The 19,591-nt window shown below is 38.1% G+C and overlaps 1 protein-coding gene across 1 annotated transcript in view; it reads right to left on the bottom strand.

Moving 5' to 3' along the window:
- The window catches only part of LOC141430102 (netrin-1-like), a 274,374-nt gene extending 255,027 nt beyond the window's left edge, over positions 1–19,347 (bottom strand). The window contains 2 exon segments of the mRNA XM_074090644.1: positions 18,268–19,089; positions 19,092–19,347. Of these exon segments, the coding sequence (XP_073946745.1) occupies positions 18,268–19,089; positions 19,092–19,275 (1,006 nt within the window). The 5' untranslated portion in view covers positions 19,276–19,347.
- Between the last annotated feature and the right edge of the window lie 244 nt (positions 19,348–19,591).

Genomic DNA, 19,591 nt, shown 5'->3' with positions numbered 1-19,591 from the left:
AAGTGTTGTTTATCTTAAAAGTCGTCCAAGTGTCAGTTGGACTTGCGAGAGATTTTTTATGAATAAAAAAAAATATCAGACCGGTCTTTTGCTTTCCGCATCCAACGCGATCCCGCGATCTTAACCAGGTCGTCGCTCCATCTTGTCGGAGGCCTACCGACAGCTCGTCTCCCGGTCCACGGACGCCATTCGAGAACCTTCTGACCCCATCGGCCATCAGTCCTGCGAGCAATGTGCCCCGCCCACTGCCACTTCAGTTTCGCAATTCTTCGGGCTATGTCGTTAACCGGTCTGAGTGGAGAGCCTTGGGGGAGGCCTATGTCCAGCAGTGGACATCTTTCGGCTGACATGATGATGATGATGATGAAAAAAGATATACCAAGATATAAAATCAAGGTACGCGGAACAAAACCCGAATTTAGCTAAGTTACACGCGGTAATGTAATTGCACTAAAACGTCCCAATTTATTATTATACGTATTTAACTTGCCCTGTTTGTTTATTTATTTATCTCGGTCAAATCTTGGAAGCTAAATTTGACCCACTAATCGCGGTCGGATTGACTTGAAATTTGGCAACTTATGTAAATCTCGTGACAATACAATAATCTGGTAGTGACATCCTGGTAGTCCGGCCAGGATCGTCTCAGCAGAACGGAAATTAAAAATGTTATTTTTAAAACAAGAACTTATTTATACTCCAAACATTTTCGCTCAATTTTATCAGCAAGTAGAATTATTAAAAGCAGCCACTTACATAATCCATTATTGATTTTATACTCGAAAGGGAGTGCTCCAATATTCATAATTTGTTGCATAAATAATGAACTAATTGAAACACATTAAAATTTGGATGAAAGCCCCGGCTTTGCCCGTCATTAACGTGTTGAAATGATTCGCTAATTAGCTTGGAAAACACGGGCTTATTTAAAAGCTAGAGGCTCGGTGCAGCGTTAAAATTGTTTTAATTACCTTTGGCCTATTTAAAATTAATTTGAAAACATATTTTTTACTTTTTTTGGGTGCTAAATTTACATATTTACAGACGAAAAGACCGACTGCGTGTCCGTGTGCGAGCCTTTCGGAGATAATTAAATTACATAAGAGTAAATTCATAAAAGTTAAGATAACAATTAAATCTTTTTTTTACAAGAGGCTCACGTAAAGTAATTGAGTGTTTCTTTCGTTTTTGATAGGCCTTTCAAAGCTTAATACCATAGTTAATACTCAATACCTCTAGAACACAGTATTTAAATCCATATTTTTTTATTAAAATTTTAATTCATCCTAAGTTCATAGTCAAAATACCACCAACGGGACTTTCACACTCGTGTGTGATAGCGTGATAAGTCCCGTTGGTGGCATTTTGACTATGAGTGAAAATGACGAAAGTTTAAAACGTTTCATCCTAAGTTCACCCTATTAGCATCTAAACACTCATTAAGCGTTTTTCATAGAAACGTCAACAAAATTCGAACAATAAAAATAAAAACATTCGCGACGCAATCAACGTAACGGCCAGTATTTTTGTTGTCTAATTTTAAAAAGAAAACGTCCACAGATAAGCTATATCGAGCGTGTTTATCTGTTATCCGAGATATGCCGCTTGGCACGCGGTCAAGTCTGGCGTCTCTATTGTGGCCCTGACGCGGGAAAACGAGTAAGGCAATCGAAATTAAAATTGGAACGGCGAGAGCAGAATGAAAGTGGCCAGACACAAAGGTAGGGTTATTTTTTTTTTAGTGTAGTTGTTTAATTTTCTTTAAAGGGTTTTGAACCGGCCAGGCCGGAAGCAACAAGACAGCTGATTATTTACGTGCACAGTATAGATTGTGCAATTTATAATCAACGTAAAACTTGTCATTGTCAACTTAGGTGAAGAAGCCCGCTACAGCCGTAGAGACGCTACATCTTTACACAGAAGTCTTTAACTTTCTCTAACTATAATAATATAATAGTAAAAAAAGTACATAAATCTCCCTAAATCTATGTAGTATGTGCTTATTCTTTTTTTAAGGTTCTGGCCCCAAAGAGCGCCAACGAGATCCTCCAATCTACGCCAACGAGATTAAAGCTCTGCTGTTTACCATACCATTTATCATTCAGGCTGTACCTAACTTTTGAACCGTATGAAGGAAACACATGAAATTTCCAAAAAATACATTATGGTCACTATAAATCAAAAATTACAATAAAAGTCGAAATGTAAGGGGGATCCATATACGATTGGTTCCCTAACTTATGTATGCACTTTTTCATACTAGTTGCATAGAAACAGTCTCTACAGGGGTTGTTGAGCCACTTGGCATTGTTCGTAATTTAATAATAATAATTCATTAATAATAATAATTAATTTATGTGGCCGTGTAATGCTATTCTGACAATATTAACTACAAGCCTATGCATAACTCGGCTAAATTATGAACGGTGGAGAGTCAGTGGCTCAATCATCCCGGTTCGCAATGGTACCATAAAAAATAATCTGTATTTTTATTAATGGCCATTGTTAAAAGATCACCAGCAGTTGTCATTTTTTTTTTATTTAAGTATCGGTTCCGCGTGTCACTGTTTGTGTTACAATCAGCCATGTGTTGTGTATGTATGTAACCTCCTGCTTAGAAGATACACATTTGGACAAATGAGGTGTTGACGGTTTGATAAACCGGGTGTCAATTTAACATTTGTGATATTATTATCGTGATGTCATGACAAGCACAGGAAAGATAAAAAGTTTTAAGCATTTCTATTTCAATATACTTAAGTATCATAATTTGGTTTTAGGTTAGTTTTCCAATATTTGCCTTCCTTTGGATTATTTTTGTCATAGAATTTATACAGGTACTAATTAAAAAAGTCGTTTCCGAACGTATAAAAATATTTACATAGTAATTTATTTTAATTATGTATTTTTCTATCTTACCAACATAAAGCACAAAAGGATAAGATTTTCAAACGTGGGCTTGCCAATAAATTATCCAAAAGGCGACGATTAAACTTAAGATTATTAGCTTACTCAATTCTTTTAGTTCGACATCCCACGGAAGTCATAATTCACTTTTTATTTACACAATAACTGTCACATTGCCTTTGTCCTTTTGTGTCACTCGAAAGAATACAAACAAAGTCAATTTACCCTTTAAAAAATAACTGTCGGTCCTTATTACAAGTAGGTAAACACGTTTTTAGATCGTGATTGACTTGTATCAACTGTAACAGTAAAGTGGTCCAAACGTGACTGTCAATGTCAATGGAGTAGTGTCAGCAATTGACAGATGTCAAGTTATTCACGCCCACCAACACGAAGAAATCGACATGGCGGAAGAAATACGAAAAGGCAGTACGCCTTAATTTTTGAACACAACTTTCATTTATGGTCAGAGCAACTAAATTTTAATACAATGAGGCGTCTTCTTAATTTTTCTTCATTTATTTAGTGGCAAAAGTGGCGATAAAGTTACAGAATCAACAGAATTTTAAATATTTAACCAAATAACAAGCTGGAATTTGTGAGAAAATTTCCAAAACCGTTGATTTACAAAGTTCGACGAAGTTACGCTTATTTTACCGCCAACTCTGATATTCCGTTTTCTTTAATATTTCAGGGGTACTGGTGTCGCTTATTCTGCCATCGCTGTTACTGGCAGGACAAATTTGTTTTTAATTTAAACTTTACAACTTAAATTTTAACGTGGGCAATTTTCTTTAAAAAAAAATCTGGTTATAAATAAATAGAATATTACGGATACTAACTTAACAACCAAATCATTAAATTTCACATTTATCTCTATTTATTTTTTTAACAAAATAAAATTGTATTTAAACTTGACTACAAGATTTTGCAATCTGCAAAATAAGAATGTGACACGATGACCAAAAGTTTATTAGTTTGACGTCAATTAAAACTGTTTCGATTTCAGGCAAAAATGTCGCGTAAGATTGTTTACAGTAAAGTCGCAAGTATTTTTTTTAATTAAGATATGACAACAACAGAACCAGTGTTACCAACTATAAAAGTCGATATTAATCATATTCGCGCGGCGAAATTGTCAATTTGACAGCAAAATGATCATACTTGCAAAAATTCAAATTTGTCTTAATCAACATATAATACCTGAATTATCGTACGTTTAACATAATTTAAAAAAATCGCGATCTTATATTGTACCAAGGACTAGATTATCGTACGCCTCCATATCTAATTATCAAGCGGGCTGGCAACACTGAACAGAACTCATTCATTTTGCACACAGGAGGCTTAGTAGTGTAATGATATGCAATGCAATTAATAAACGTCAGATTATTCACTCTCTTGAAACATGTAGCACTTATTACAGGAGATGATAACACCGGTTTTTAAGCCCCGACGCAAAAAGAGGGGGTGTATCTGTGTGTCTGTTTGTGTCACCGTAGCTCTTAAACGATTGAACCGATTTGAATGCAGTTTTTCATTCAAAGCAGGTTTTCTAGCATTGGTTCTATACACTTTTTATCAAAATCGATTCAGCCGTTTTTGAGATATTGAACTTTGAAGTGACAATATTGGGGGTTTTCCAACTTTTTGTTGGTTAGGTTATTTCTTTGCACATGTCTGTGATGATCGTGGCATTGCAGAGAAGAGCAGAGAATCGTGGATTCAAATCCTGGCTCGCACCTTTGAGTTTTCCAAATTTAGGTGCGAAATTACATTTGAAATTTACCATGAGCTTTTCGGTGAAGAAAAACATCAGGAGGATCTGCACAATCTGCGAACTGGGAACGTGTAAAATCTATGGCCCAAGCTCTCTCATTCTGAGAGGAGGCGTATGCCCAGCATTAGAGACGAATATTCCTATTCCTCTTAGTTCTGTGTTAATGTGCATGTTTTGATGGTTTAATATTAATATTATTAATGCGAAATTGTGTGTGTTCGTATGTTTGTCCGTCTATTACGTCGAAAACGGAGCGACGGATCGACGTGATTTTGGGCATAGAGATAGTTTATGGCCCAGAGAGTGACATAGGCTACTTTTTATCACGGAAAAATACACAGTTCCCGAGGGAACAGCGCGCGATACCCGAATTCCACGCGGGCGAAGCCGCGGGCAAAATCTAGTAAAATATAAAGGCAAATCCTGTCGTAAGACTTTGTTTCTCGAATGATTGTAGAGACCCATTTATTTTTTATAGCATTCGGGATCTCGGGGTCACAATCATTTATAGCCCAATGAATAGTACTTTTATTCCAACCTGCTTTCTCTTGGCTCGTTGCTATATCTTATGGCCTTCCTAGTTTCTGCCCGCGTCTTTGTCTGCGCAGAATTATATAAAGACTAACATTTACCCGCGGGTTTGCACGAGTAAGCTATTATTAAATCCAGCAGTGGAATTGACATTTCGAAGTCTTTTGCATTTTAACAAGCTTTTCTTTAGCTTTCCCTGCTTATTACAAGCTTTTATTTATTTGTTTGGGTCAAATCTTGGAAGCTAAATTTGACCCACTTTCAGCGGTCTGATTGTCTTGAAATTTGACATACTTGTATAAATTTGGTGACAATACAATAATCTGATAGTGGCATCCTGGTGGTCCCGCCAGGATTGTCTCCACATGTGGGAACTCCTCAATGGTTAACAGTACCGACTTGAAATTTATTACGAATATGCAGTTTAGATGGCAATGCAATTACAGTCAACAAAAAACCCTGTCAGCAAAAAAATCTTTTTTTTTTTATTCGACTGGATGGCAAACGAGCATCACCACCGCCCAAAAACACCTGCAACACCAGGGGTATTGCAGATGCGTTGCCAACCTAGAGGCCTAAGATAGGATACCTCAAGTGCCAGTAATTTCACCGGCTGTCTTACTCTCCACGCCGAAACACAACAGCACTGCTGCTTCACGGCAGGATTAGCGAGCAAGATGGTGGATCTGGTATTAGAAATGAAAATTTTAACAGAAACTTATTTCAATTTCATAGTTTAAACCTTATCCGCGTCTGTCTCTCCATCTTTATTGCTCCGCGTACAAATAAACAGAGATGCAAGATAAACCGATCGTCCTTGTTGAAACCGATAGCGGTGACATAGAGTGGGCCTACTATACTAAGTATATGTTAAACATATTTTCTTCGGTCAATACCACGATTGTCATTCGAAACGTTTCAAAACAAAAAGTTTATTCTGTAAGCACTCGTACTTAGGCCACAAGGGAATCTTTTACATGTCATTCGAATAAATTTTGCCCATCTCTGGTTAGTACTTTATGCCCTGAGCCCTGAGCCAATCTATACTTCGTTTTTTTAGCATTAGAAAAAGGGTAAACAATCTTGACGAGTCTTTACTGAAAAACGTTTTAAAAAAAATAGTAACTATTACTTATACCGAAAGGGTTTGGGGGATAGGGACAAAAATAGGGATTTTGGGCGTGTCCGACGCGCTCTTGGCCGGTTTTTTTTTTAATTAACAACATACGTCTTGAATATTTACTGATAATCTAACTCATTTGATTTGTTTAGTATACTAGCGTATTCAACTTTTTTGTCACTTAAAATATTCAACAACTTTTAGAATAACTGGTACAAAAATGTACCAAATACTTAACGACATGGTACGCCCATAAAATAACTTAACACATTTGTCCCAACTAATATTGGAGCATTATCAATCTCCTACGCAGGCAATAAAATAAATCTCCGTGCGCGTGCGTCGTTTTAACACTAAAACTGTAATAAAGCAATACTATCTCGTAGCATCAGTGACATAGTGAATTAACTCTTTTTAGGATTCCGTAGTACAGAGAGGACAAGAAGCTATGACGAGAAAAACACAAAAGAACAAATGGAACTAGTCTATCCGTCCGTCTATACAGGACTCTCTGTCTCTCAAGACCCATAATAGGTACACTTGATATTTCATAGTTTTATACTTTCCAGGGCGTGCCAGCCAAATTTTTTATACCTACACTATAAGTTTCAAAATAATCATTTTTATATTGATTTTTAATTTTGTATTTCTATTGCTGCTAAAACGACAAATATTTTTTTTTTTTTTTTATGTTTTATAAAACCTAATCAACCAATATAAAATTAATCTCAAACTCCGTACATCCCTGCTTAGGTGTTTCTTTACTAACACTGAATTTTTATGCCTTTTGACGTACACCAGCAAATAAGTACGGAACCCTCAGTGCTTGAGTCCAACTCACACTTGACTGGTTTATTGAGAAATTCGTCACTCATTGTCAAATTTTATTTATCAAATCTCTGATGCTATCTCTGTTTGCTTCCTCCGAATGAAAAAAGACGGCATAACATTTATTGGTCACATGAATATCAGTTGACTGGTGAAACAGACCCTAAAGTCTGCGTAATTGGGCGTGACACCTCGAGGACGCCATTAAAATATTTGTCATACAGATTTCGTGCACAAAGATAATAAATCCCGACCGATTTCCTTTCGGAAATGAACTTCAGTGTATCGGAAATTGCGGTCTGAAGCTCGTATCCACGCTGTTTGCTTTGACGGAGAAAAGTTTGTTTCTTATGGAATTAATATTGAATTTTGACTATAGATGAATAGTACATAGCCTATACTTGCGGCTTTCAAATTCAAATTCAAATCGTTTATTCTGTAAATAGGCTGCAATGGGCTTTCGGATAGACCATCATTGCCAAAAAGAATGCGCCGCAAGAAACTTGGCAGTCAATTTTTTTCAAAATACTTATTTTAAATAAAATACTTAAAAACTACAGTATAAAATGAAAGAAAAATTACATTTAAAAAATACAAGGATTTATGGAGTCCCTTATTTACAAAACTAAACATCTTAACTATATCTACATTCAGTGGAAGTGTAGAATGCTTCCACCGTCAAAAAAAAGTAAAAAATAAAAATTATTGGAGATGATGCATAGTCTCCCACCCAATGTCTATAATATGATTCTGGAATATACATTTCAGGTCAAGTAACCTAAAGCTTTTGGGTTCCGCGGGGAAGCTTTCTTCGATTACGGGATTTTTTAATCTAGGTGAGAAATGTCAAAAGAATAAGTAAATATTTATAACCTACAGAGAAAGAAAATCATTTATTGCCTATAAAATTGCACTATATTCTATTTTACTGCCCTTTATTGCACACATTGTAATGATTTAAGAAACTAAACATTTAAATGGCTCAACTCACGGTTATAACTGTTATAAGTCAAGAACGGTCCGCCTAGCACCCTTGAAAAAGGTCTTCCGAAATGATCGAAACTAGTCAGTCACTTTTGAGTTGAGCTGTTCACTTTTTTAGTTTTATTATTATTTTGTATCTTATTTCGACTATTGTGCTCGTACACCTAGGCTAACAAAAAGTTAATTTATTCCTAAGATCTATTGTCTGCCTTTGTTTCCAGTTGAATATTTAACTCATGAGGTACATCATTGTTTACTTCTCAGTTTTACTTAACTATGCAAAAAGTCAACTTAAATAAAATGAAGTAAAGAACGAATCTTACCAATATTCATATTATAAATGTGTTTTAATATCTGATAGCATGGTGAACAGTTGTGTTGCTCTGAAGATGAACTCTGGTTTAGTTCGAAACGCGTCAGTGTAGTGTGGTAGTGATAGTTGGATTGGTGTGTGTTCTTACAGCTTGGAGGTGGAGGAGTTGTATGAACTCATATTTGTTGCACTGATGTAGCTATCATAAGATCGCGGGTGAGCAAAGTAATTGTTTAAAGTACGGTGTCCATGGGCGGCGGTGATCACTTACCATCAGGTGACCCGCATGCTCGTTTGCCAGCTATTTGACATACAAAAGTCTATTGATATGAACCTATGCAAAATAACGCCTGAGTCAATAAAATCTGAAGTATATTGCGAACATCTCCATGGAAATTTAATAAAATCCCAGATTTTTTATTATGGGACACTTAAGACACCAATTGACCTAAACTAAGCAAAGCTTGTACTACTGGATACTAGGCAACGGATAAACATACCTATGTAGATAATTACATACTTAAATGCATATTAAACATCCAAGACCCGAGAAAAAACATTCGTATTGTTCATACAAATATCTGCCCCGACCGGGAATCGAACCCGGGACCTCAAGCTTCGTAGTCAGGTTCTCTAACCACTTGGCCATCCGGTCGTCAAACGCCAGAATGGTATACGAGAGAAGCAGCGCTTAAAAGCTAGTATAAAATATAACTACGTCGTGAAGTACCACAGATAATGAACTAAAGCTACCAAGCCAACATACGCGATAATAGGGTGCTCCCACGCTGCTCTATGATTTACGACGCATCCTGTATATCCATAAATTCACTGGATACACTTTTAAACGCTAGCTCTTATTCACTTTACACCATAGAGCAGTTATTTTCATTTTATTTTATCATAATTTAGGTACAATACAGTTACATATTGCAAACAACAACACACCTCACAAAAAAAAACATCAGAATGTCTACATCACAACAATTGCACACAGTAGGTGTAAATTGCACACATTTTTGAGTGCTTCGAATAGATATGTATATGTACCTATTTTTGCACTTGACTGTACATAATGGAAACACAGATAAACAGAGATACAAAGGCGAACTTATCACTTATAAGGGATCTCTTCCAGCTAACCCAGTTTAACAAGTACTTATGTACTATGTCAAAAATCTACCACATTATCCTTACTAATTACCTCTGTAAATGCTAAACTATGTATGTTTTTTGATCCAAATCTCGCAGGCGAAAGACGTCGTCATGACGGTTCATTATTGAGCCTCATTCGACCACTCTGTCAAGAGTGTATAGGTAAAAAAATTAAGAAGACGAAGGAATGACAGTTTTTGTATACGAAATCTGTCATTTGATGGCGATCGCGAGTTTCGGAAACGTTAGGCAATACTGCCTCTATTGTATGAAGTAGTGCACAGAATTGATATGGGACTTAGTCATTTTTTGAATATGGAACGTCGACTTATCTATACGGTCACGTTACTACTACATACATACAACAGAGGCCCTCGCGATAGCAATCAAATGACAGTTTTTGTATACGAAATCTGTCATTTGATCGCGATCGCGAGCTTCAGAAACGTTAGCCAAAACGGCCTCAAGTCATTTTCAGACTTCGATAGGTAATTATCTAACTTGCAACATTATGTAGAGACCCTAGCACTCGATCATCTTCATTTTATGACTCTCATAAAAGGGTTCCGATATATTTCGCCACTATTATGGGTTACATTTTAATGACCTTTACGACATAACTGTGCTGTAAAACGCAGTTTGAGCTTACAACATGCCAGTAAGTAATTAACATATAACTAAGGGAGCTTACGAAATCACAATAGAGTGATGCGCGAGGTCAGTTACACCAACGGACTTTGAGAATAAATCATCATCATCAGCATCATCATCTCACTGCTGTGCACAGGACTCCTCTCAGGATGAGAGGGCTCGGGCCGTAGATCATACGCGGGCCCAGTGCAGATTGAGAACTTCACACACACCATTGGATTGCTTCGCAGGGCGGTTTATTTAAGAGTAAATAAACTACAATATTTTACATTGGCGCCAGTGCAGAAATAACATTTGAATAACACACAATATATACAATAATTAACAAATAGAAAAAAGAAAGAAAATACGTGCTTCTCCGGTACAGTCACCTGCAATGACATCTGACACAGCTCCTACCGGCCCTAGAGTGTTGAGGATTCGATTTGTAGCATTCGAAGATGGCGGATGTAGACAATATCTAATTTTGCTATTTCTGTTTCTTTGGCTAGTTGAAGTATAATTTTGATAGAGTTTTATGCGGCGATTAACCTTAACAGTGAACAGTGATCACAAAATCCTATATTGCTCTCGTGTCTAACATTTTTTTATGCGCAAGTGGTCTCCACGTGGTTTCTGGAATTTTACTATCAAGTTGCAAAAACTACAATCACCGTACAACGTCCCTCTCAAAGAGAGTTTACCTTGACACTGGTGAAATTGTCCTATTAATTAGGACAGAATAGCCATATTTTAAAAGAGAAGAAGAAGAAGAATAGGTAGAGTCGTCTTAGATATTTCTACATGCTTTGTTGTGTCAGATATTGGTACTGGTGACTGTACCACGTCAATGTCAAAAGATATTATATTTTTAACACAAGAGATTCGCACAGACTTAATTATACTTTTTTTTATTAGACTGGATGGCAAACGAGCAAGTGGGTCTCCTGATGGTGAGAGATCACCACCGCCCATAAACATCTGCAACGCCAGGGGTATTGCAGATGCGTTACCACCCTAGAGGCCTAAGATGGAATACCTCACCTCAGGTGCCAGTAATTTCACCGGCTTTCTTACTCTCCACGCCGAAACACAACAGTGCAAGCACTGCTGCTTCACGGTAGGATTAGCGAGCAAGATGGTGGTAGCAATCCGGGCGGACCTTGCACAAGGTTCTACCACCTGCACTTATGTGTTCTCGTGCATTTAGCTTTGAGAATGAACTCGTGTGATAGAGTTTGTCTTTGTGATGGTTGGGTCTGTGTGACGAAATGCTGATTAATATCAAAGTCGAAATCAAAATATCTTTATTCAATTTAATAACAAGAAGTTATGAATTTCAAAAAATCTACCAGCTAATCCAAATGCGAAAGTGAGTTATTTGTTTTGTTTTGAACCCCCAAGTTTGACCGCTATGTGTGTCTGTCTGCCCGTCTATCTGTCTGTCTGTCTGTGGCACCGTAGCTCTTAAACGGGTGGACCGATTTGAATGCGATTTTTTTTTTGAAATCAGGTTTTCTAGCGATGGTTCTTAGACATGTTTCATCAAAATCGGTTCAGCCGCTTTTTTGTTGGTCAGGTTCACTTCACAGGATAAGTACGCAACTGATCATGATAAAATTTGATATAAAGATAGTTTGAGACTGTGAGAAGGGAAACAGAATACTTTTCGTCTAAATTAGTTTAGTCGTTTAAACGTGAAGAGATAATAGATAGACAGACAGAAAAAAAAGACATTTGCTTTCGTATGTATGTAGGTACTAATATTAAGGATAAGATTGAAATCATGTTTAGCAATTTTACTTCTCGTACAAAATCCGCCTACCTAGAAATTCTAACGGTAATGAAAACTCCTTTGAAATCCCAAGAATTTATAACATTTTATGGAATTGGCATTAACGTGTGATAGCGACCACTGGCCATGTCAAGATTAAATCAGATTTATACAGCTGGAATGTAGGCGGAGGCGAGAACTCTTATAAGGCAGAAGCGCAGCTGTCACTCCGCCATTTTGATGCGCGCGCGCAGTCATTGGTCAACCCGTGCTCCTGTGGAAAACACTGAAGCTAGTGTTGTCATTTCCCCGGATTTTAAACCCTTTACACACGATACAATTTTACGTACTAGCACCAATATCTGAGGCTATAAAGCGTGCTGTCACTCCGCCATTTTGATGCCGCGCGCGCAGTCATTGGTCAACTCGTGCTCCTGTGGTAAACACTGAAGTTAGGGTTGTCATTTCCCCGGATTTTGTTAAGCCCTTTACACACGATGCAATTTTACGTAATAGCACCAATATTTGAGGCAACAAAGGGTCACAAGGGGCACAAGACATGTCAGATATTTTAGCACGCTCAGCGGGACTACTACGAAATTCGTAAATCGAAGTTCGTGTCGTTCCGTCCCTCTGACCCTTATTTAATACGAGAGTGAGAGGGACAGCACGATACGAAATTTGATTTTCGAATTTTGGGGTAGGTCCTCAGCTTAAGCAGATATTAATACACAATTTGACTAGTTTGGCAATCGAATTTGGACGTTAGCCGTTTGTTATAGAGGTAGGCTTAAAGATAGAAAAGAATTTTGTGCTCTATCTATTATAGCTTTATACAGAGTTAAGTGTGAATCGAAACCAGGTTTCCCGGTAAAACTATATAATAAATATAATGATGCATTTTTATGACTGATACCACACTATTGTTTATTTGGGCAGTCGTCTAAAAATAAAATAACACAAAATCAAAACTTCAACTAGAAACTAACAAGCAGAATTTGGCATGGTTTTATGGCAATGCCTATTACTAAGCAGGGGTCGAAGACTGGGACACGAATCATTTACTCAAATGTACGTATTGCATTAAATTCCTGAAGTTAAATTTTAACCAATCTACTTATCGTATCCAATTAAGGGGTGTAACCAACTAAAACTCAATTTAATTGATTTATTACATTGAACTTTTACGACCGCCCGGTTATTTTATTATCTAGTTAACGTCTAATAACTAGATAACTGATAATATAGAGAACTCCAAAGTCGCCAAGTGCTATAACCATAATGTGTGTGTGTAAGCATATGGCTTCTCTCATATTATAGGTTCTCTAGGTTTGCTCTAGACTTCGTTTTTTTTACATTAGAAACAAGTTAAGCGATCTCGAACAAGTCGCAGCAAATATGTAACGATAAGCAAGGTCAATGATTATTTACATTATTTTGGTATTATAAGTAATAGTTAATGATTTTTTTAAATTGTTTTTCAATATAAAGAGTCGTCAAGATTGTTTACCCTATTTCTAATGCTAAAAAAAGTTCTAGTAATTCCGAAATAAATAATATTTAGGTCTCAAAAGAAATGAAACTACTTCTCATACATACTAACGTGACATGTATTGGAATGAGTAAATAAAGATGTTTTACTAATAATATCACCATGAAATTAAGTGTAATTAATAATTATTCAAGATGTGTCTTAAAAGAAAACATATAGGTAGATAGAGAAGTCAGCTTTTACCCCACTTTAGTAGGACCAACATGATTCACAAGAATGTACGATTTCGCAAGATAATGTGAAAACTTTTGCATTCAATGGCAGTAGTAGGGTTTGTGCGTTGCCGTTATACTTCAATTCGTTAGACTTACTCAACCTAGCGCGTTTGGAATTTTCACACAGTCATGTGTTTCATTTCACAGTTACGTTTTAAAGGGGTGCCCTTCGAAAGGTCTAAATTTTTTTCCCTAAAATGGTTATCGCAAAATAGGCCAACGGCTGTCTTGCGTTTTTAAATAAAATCAACTCTAAGCATCTCTTTCACAATATTTTCTGAGACAGTGATGCCTAAAATGCTGTTAATCGTCTCTATAATTACATAAAATTACTCTGCACTTCTTTTAAACTGTTTGTTTGTTTGACCGAAAAGAAAATGGCGGAACAGATACACATAATTATTTCAAGAATTAGCCTAAAATGGCATTAGAACGTGTGTTATGTAATTTTGAACTGGATGCTGTTTTGCAATAGTGTGTTAACCCTGATTAATTCTGCATTACAATGTCAACCCTCAGAAAAGAATTTTGACAGTTGAGATTGTATTGCAAAATGACATTGGGTTGACTCAGTATTGCAAAACAGCATCCACTATTCGTCTAGTAATAGGACTCTTTCTAGTTGCTAAAGATTATAAACAACTCATTTTATTTATAAACGTTTTGTGAAAAGTAGCGCTGAAGCAAAAAACCGGTACAATACAACACAATGACCCTTTACTGAACACCAAAACATTAGTATACAGTACAGAAAAACAGATATGTAGAACTAAAAGAATTTCCTTGCTCCACCATGACCTTACGATAGCAAAGATTATGCAAAATATGCGTGTTCATGCAGTTCCTCCACCTCCACACTGTAAGAACACACACAAATCACACAAACCCATCTATCACCACCACCACACTACACTGACGCGTTTCGAACTCAACCACTAGACATAAGTAACCGGTACCTTTGGGATCTGATTTTCCAATATTTGATGATGGTAGGTACTTAATTACTAAACAAATTTGTAAAATAGAAACGCAAACCCACCCCTATTCGATTGAAACGACAAGATTTGCATGATGTAATTTGCCGCTATAAAAACCAGTATTAAACACAGAAGCAAAACTTTATCATAATATTCCCTGAGCTCCTTCCCAGTAAAATATCAGATGATATTGTACGCACAATCTTCGCTTTGTGTAAATATTTATGTGAGACGATATCTCAGCAAATAAAAGGAAAGAGATACGTAATATTAAAGAAACTCGGAGGTTTATTTGTTATTACTCATTATTATTCCTTGGTTATGTTTTATCAATTTGCAAATTTACTTTGATTTCGAGCTTGAAATACCTCACGTGACTATTTCTGAATAAGTACAATTAAATTATAGACAGGTTATCAACCAACCATAGCAACCAGGCAGGCAAGTTAGCAACCGTAACCGTTTTTGTCAAACTTAAAACCTCAAATTGCTAAAAGTGGCTCCGAAGCGGTAACGTTTCGTGTGCTCTGCCTACCCCATTTGGGAATACAGGCGTGATGTTTGTGTTGTCTGTGTTTGTAAATTATAGATATACTTTTTATCTTGTTAATGAAATGTCGTGCTAGGTAAAATTACAGGGCGTCTATCTGGTTAAACAACTAGATATATTTCCGGAAGGACATAGCGAGCTACGGACAGACTACGCTTTTTCATACAATGACAATTCCGGAGTCCCAAAAATTAGATTTTGATTAATTTTTGTTATGTTTTCCATCAAAACCAAATCTACCTATAAGTTTTTACATTTTGTTTTAAATATCTACAGTATTGGTTACTGACCTATAGGTAGAGTCATTCACGGTTTTTTTTTATGCAAAATAGGCTTACGTTTGGCCTCGATCCAATCTCGCTTGATGGAAGGCGAAGATGAGGCCTAAGATGGTACACGTTTTGCCTAGAAGGTGTCTTTTCACTTTGACCTGGGTCTTATTACAATTTCATTAATTTCTAATTTGACAAAGTCACGCGTCTTTGTGGATGGCATTAGGCATAGGCATAAACAATTAAGATTATCAGACTTTTCTTATTGTTTGTGCTGTAAGAGGTACCTTCTTAAATAAATAATTAGGGATGTGATTGTTTCGGAAAAGTTTTCCCGTACATTAGTGATCCAAAAAACCGTGGCTAAACAATCTTCTTGACCTGTCTGATTTGACTTTGCGTCATCATCATCATATCAGCCGTAGAACGTCCACTGTTGGATAAAACTCCTCCAGACCTCCAGTTGCTTCGGTCGGAAGCGGCCTGCATCGACCATGAACCCATTTTAACCAAGTCGTCCGTCGTCGTTGGTGGACGTCCTACAAGCTGGTTCCTTGTCGGATGTCGGGCCCGGATTTTAATCGGATGTTTCAGTGGCAGAACATTTTATATGAAGCTATTCACACTTGCCCGACACGATTTTTTATAGAAATGACTGACATCCGATCCGACACGAAAAGGATCCGACGCCCGACAAGTAGGAACGGGGGATACGCTGCGCTGGCCGATCCGCACGACTGCGTATTGTAACAAAGCTCATTAACTGTTACAGGCTCTATACTAAAGTGCAAAATTCATACTTCGTATCTTGCTGCCCCGCTGACGCTAATATTATTTAATACGAGAGAGGGACGGTACGATACAAACTTCGATTTTCGAATTTCGTGGTAGCCCCCCAGGTTAAAACCGTTGAACTCCGGCCTTTGACCGCTCAAAGGACTTCTATGTAATAGTACTAAAACTGGATACGATAGATTATCCTTTAGCTCTCAAAGCGTGCCTGCAACATTGTGCCGCGTTGTGAACTGGCCTCTACTGGAACATTAATTAGCAGCTCACCTAGTTTGCAGTTTAGAAGCAAATCTATTTAATATCTAATAGTTCTCCTCGTTTAGCTTGCCTTTGCTTAACAAAGCAAAATTAGGTTGGTAAGTTGCATTTGATTCTACATTTTACCTTATCTGGACTTATATTTAGAAGAATTTCATTGAAAGAAACCATACCGATAATACAGATAATTACGAGAATTTGGGTTCGTCAGTGTAGTGGCTTGTGTGTGTTCCTACGTTGTGGAGGCGGAGGAGCTGATAGAACACACATTTGTTACAAAGACATAGCTCGTAAGGTGGCTGGTGAGCAAAGTAATTGTTTTTCGAAAATCAAGTAAAATTGAACTAATCATACGAATATTTTTTGAAATAATTGGAGTACCTATTTGAAATAAATACAATTAATAAACTAACTAAATGAAAAAATAAGTGCAGTAATACATTACACAAATAAGAAATGCTAGTATTCGTCAACAAACTGTTTTGTAGTTTGACGAAGTATATTTGTAATTTTTATTGTACAGGATAATTAAATAGGTACCTAAATAAATAAATAAATAAAAAAGTTAAAATAAAAAGACAGTTGAGGATGTCTTGGGGTTTCAGTATAATAGTTAACGCCTATTATATTATGTTCTTGTCCAATAAACGTTCCTAGTTATCAGTTAATATTGATAACGACTAAAACTACGGCTTTTGGCCGTCTATCTTTATTACTACGAAGGTAAATAAACATAAATTATTGTTAATTGTCATTTTAATAGCCAGGTTTACACCTCTGACATCGTTCAAATCCAATCAATATAAAATACATAATCTATAAATAAACGTCGGGTGTACCGACATTTTAAAACATATCACTCGAAAATGGCATCCGAAAATCCAAAAGTGGTATTAGTACCCAATTTGAAACACGAGTACAATCGAAAATAGTATCTATTGACGCAATTACATAGTTTTTTACCTACTTCGAATGTTGTTTTCGATAGGATTTGGAAACCGATCCCTTTGCGTGACTTTCTGCGGAAATACATATTTGCGGGCATTTTTTGCCATTGATGACATTTCCACGACCTCTGGTAGAGTCAAAATAAACGTACCTATACCAGGGCCCATTCACAAAAGAAACTTTCGATTCTGATTTGATTAAAGACTATACTCTCACTAATTTATTCTTAATAATCTTATATTAAACTAGCCGTTACCCGCGACCCTTAAAGCTATCCCGCAGGAACTATGCAATTTTCCGGGATAAAAACTATCCTTTATCCTTCTCCGGGACTCAAACTATCTGTGTGCCGGATAAACAGATTTTCATCTAAATCGGTTCAATGGTTTAGGTCTAAGCCTGATGAAGTAACAAACAAACAGACAGACTTACAAACTTTCGCATTTATAATATTAGTGGGATATCATTTTGTTACACTATTTTATTTTTTCAATGACAATACAATACGGTACAGCATAAAAATAACGAATAAGATACGGTAAATTAAGATAAGCTACTTATTATAATATCAAATTTTCAGTATAAGTAGCAGTCTTTAGCTGAAAGTTAAGCAACTCATCAAGTGTAGAATGTGTATGAGAAACCAATAACACCATTAATTAAATCAGAAAACAATCGTACCTTTGCATTCGTTGGCGTCTCTAGCCGTGGCTCGTCCCCAGGGCCGGTCGAAGTGGAACGGCTTGCATCGCTCGCAGTCCCGGCCAGCCGTGTTGTGCCGGCATTCGCAGGACAGCTGCTGCGTGGACCCTTCCTCGTCCTTCATCGGCACGCAGCGCGAGGCGTGTCCGTTACACTTGCACCGACCACCCACCGCAAAGTCCGACACCGCGTAGTGCTGCGTCCCAGCCGCCGCCTGCTTCTTCGGATCAACCTCATCCCCCTCGCTCATCATGTGCAAACGATTAAAAACAACCCGAACATCCGTAGCGGTCACCCAATCTTGGAGCACAGGGGATATATCAAAGTTAGCGGCGCTCGGGCGACCCTCTAAAGTACTGAATGCCAGCCGCGCTCCGCCCGCATTCTCCCCGGCCAGACGATGCGAATCCGAACACCTAGCCTCCTGCTCGTTGGCGGAGGTCACGGTAGCCTTATTAGGCCTCCCGTACACCCGCCGGCACTGGCTCGAGTAAAACTGAAAAGGCTGCCAGGTCGTGCCGTGATCAGCGCTCTTGTAGATCGCTACGGAATCCGGCCGCGCCGCTTTAGGACAAAATTGGAGGCTCACGTACGTCAACTCGTATTTTTTACCCAAGGAAAGTGTTAAAGAGACGTTGTCGGGAGGGGAGTCGTAGGAAGCTGGAGCTAAGGCGGCGGATCGCCAGCAAGTAGCGTCGTGAGCGTTGTTGAGGTCGGTGAGGTAGTTAGGAGCATTGCGGCGGTCGGAGCGAGCGGCGTCGCAGACTCGGCAGGCGTTCTCTGGTATCTGGTCTCCGGAGGGTCGCAGAGGCGTTCGGGGCCTCGCCTGCCGCAGATGGAGGAGGCGGCGACGGGGGCTCCGAAGGCGGCGTTGACGAAGTCGGGGATGCACCGGCGGGGGCGGCCGTCCTCGTAGCAGGGGTCGGGCGGGGCGGCGGCGAGGGCGAGCGCCGCGGTGGCCAGCAGGGCCACGGCGCGGGCGGGCATGGTCACTCACTCGCGTAAAGTTTGCTCGGGCTGCGGGGAATGCCGACGTGTGGACAGGTCGGGCGCCGCGCGCGGACTGACGCGGGGCGCGGCGGCACCAAAGCGCGCTCTGCCAGTGAAAGTTCTTTTTTTCACGCACACGATCTGTTTGGGATTTGAGTTTTATAGCTTTTTCTGTTAATAAAGGGATTTTTACCAGTGTTTGTTGGGGTGTGCGGTGTGTTGACGGAGAAGTTTTGTTGTTTAGACAATGTAGAGTCAGTACGTATATATCATACCTACTCAATGTAGGTACGTAGGGTATTCAATAAATCCT

Source organism: Choristoneura fumiferana, chromosome 8 (assembly GCF_025370935.1).
Source record: "Choristoneura fumiferana chromosome 8, NRCan_CFum_1, whole genome shotgun sequence".
Lineage (NCBI taxonomy): Eukaryota > Metazoa > Arthropoda > Insecta > Lepidoptera > Tortricidae > Choristoneura > Choristoneura fumiferana.
This window is presented reverse-complemented; position numbering and strand designations above follow the sequence as displayed.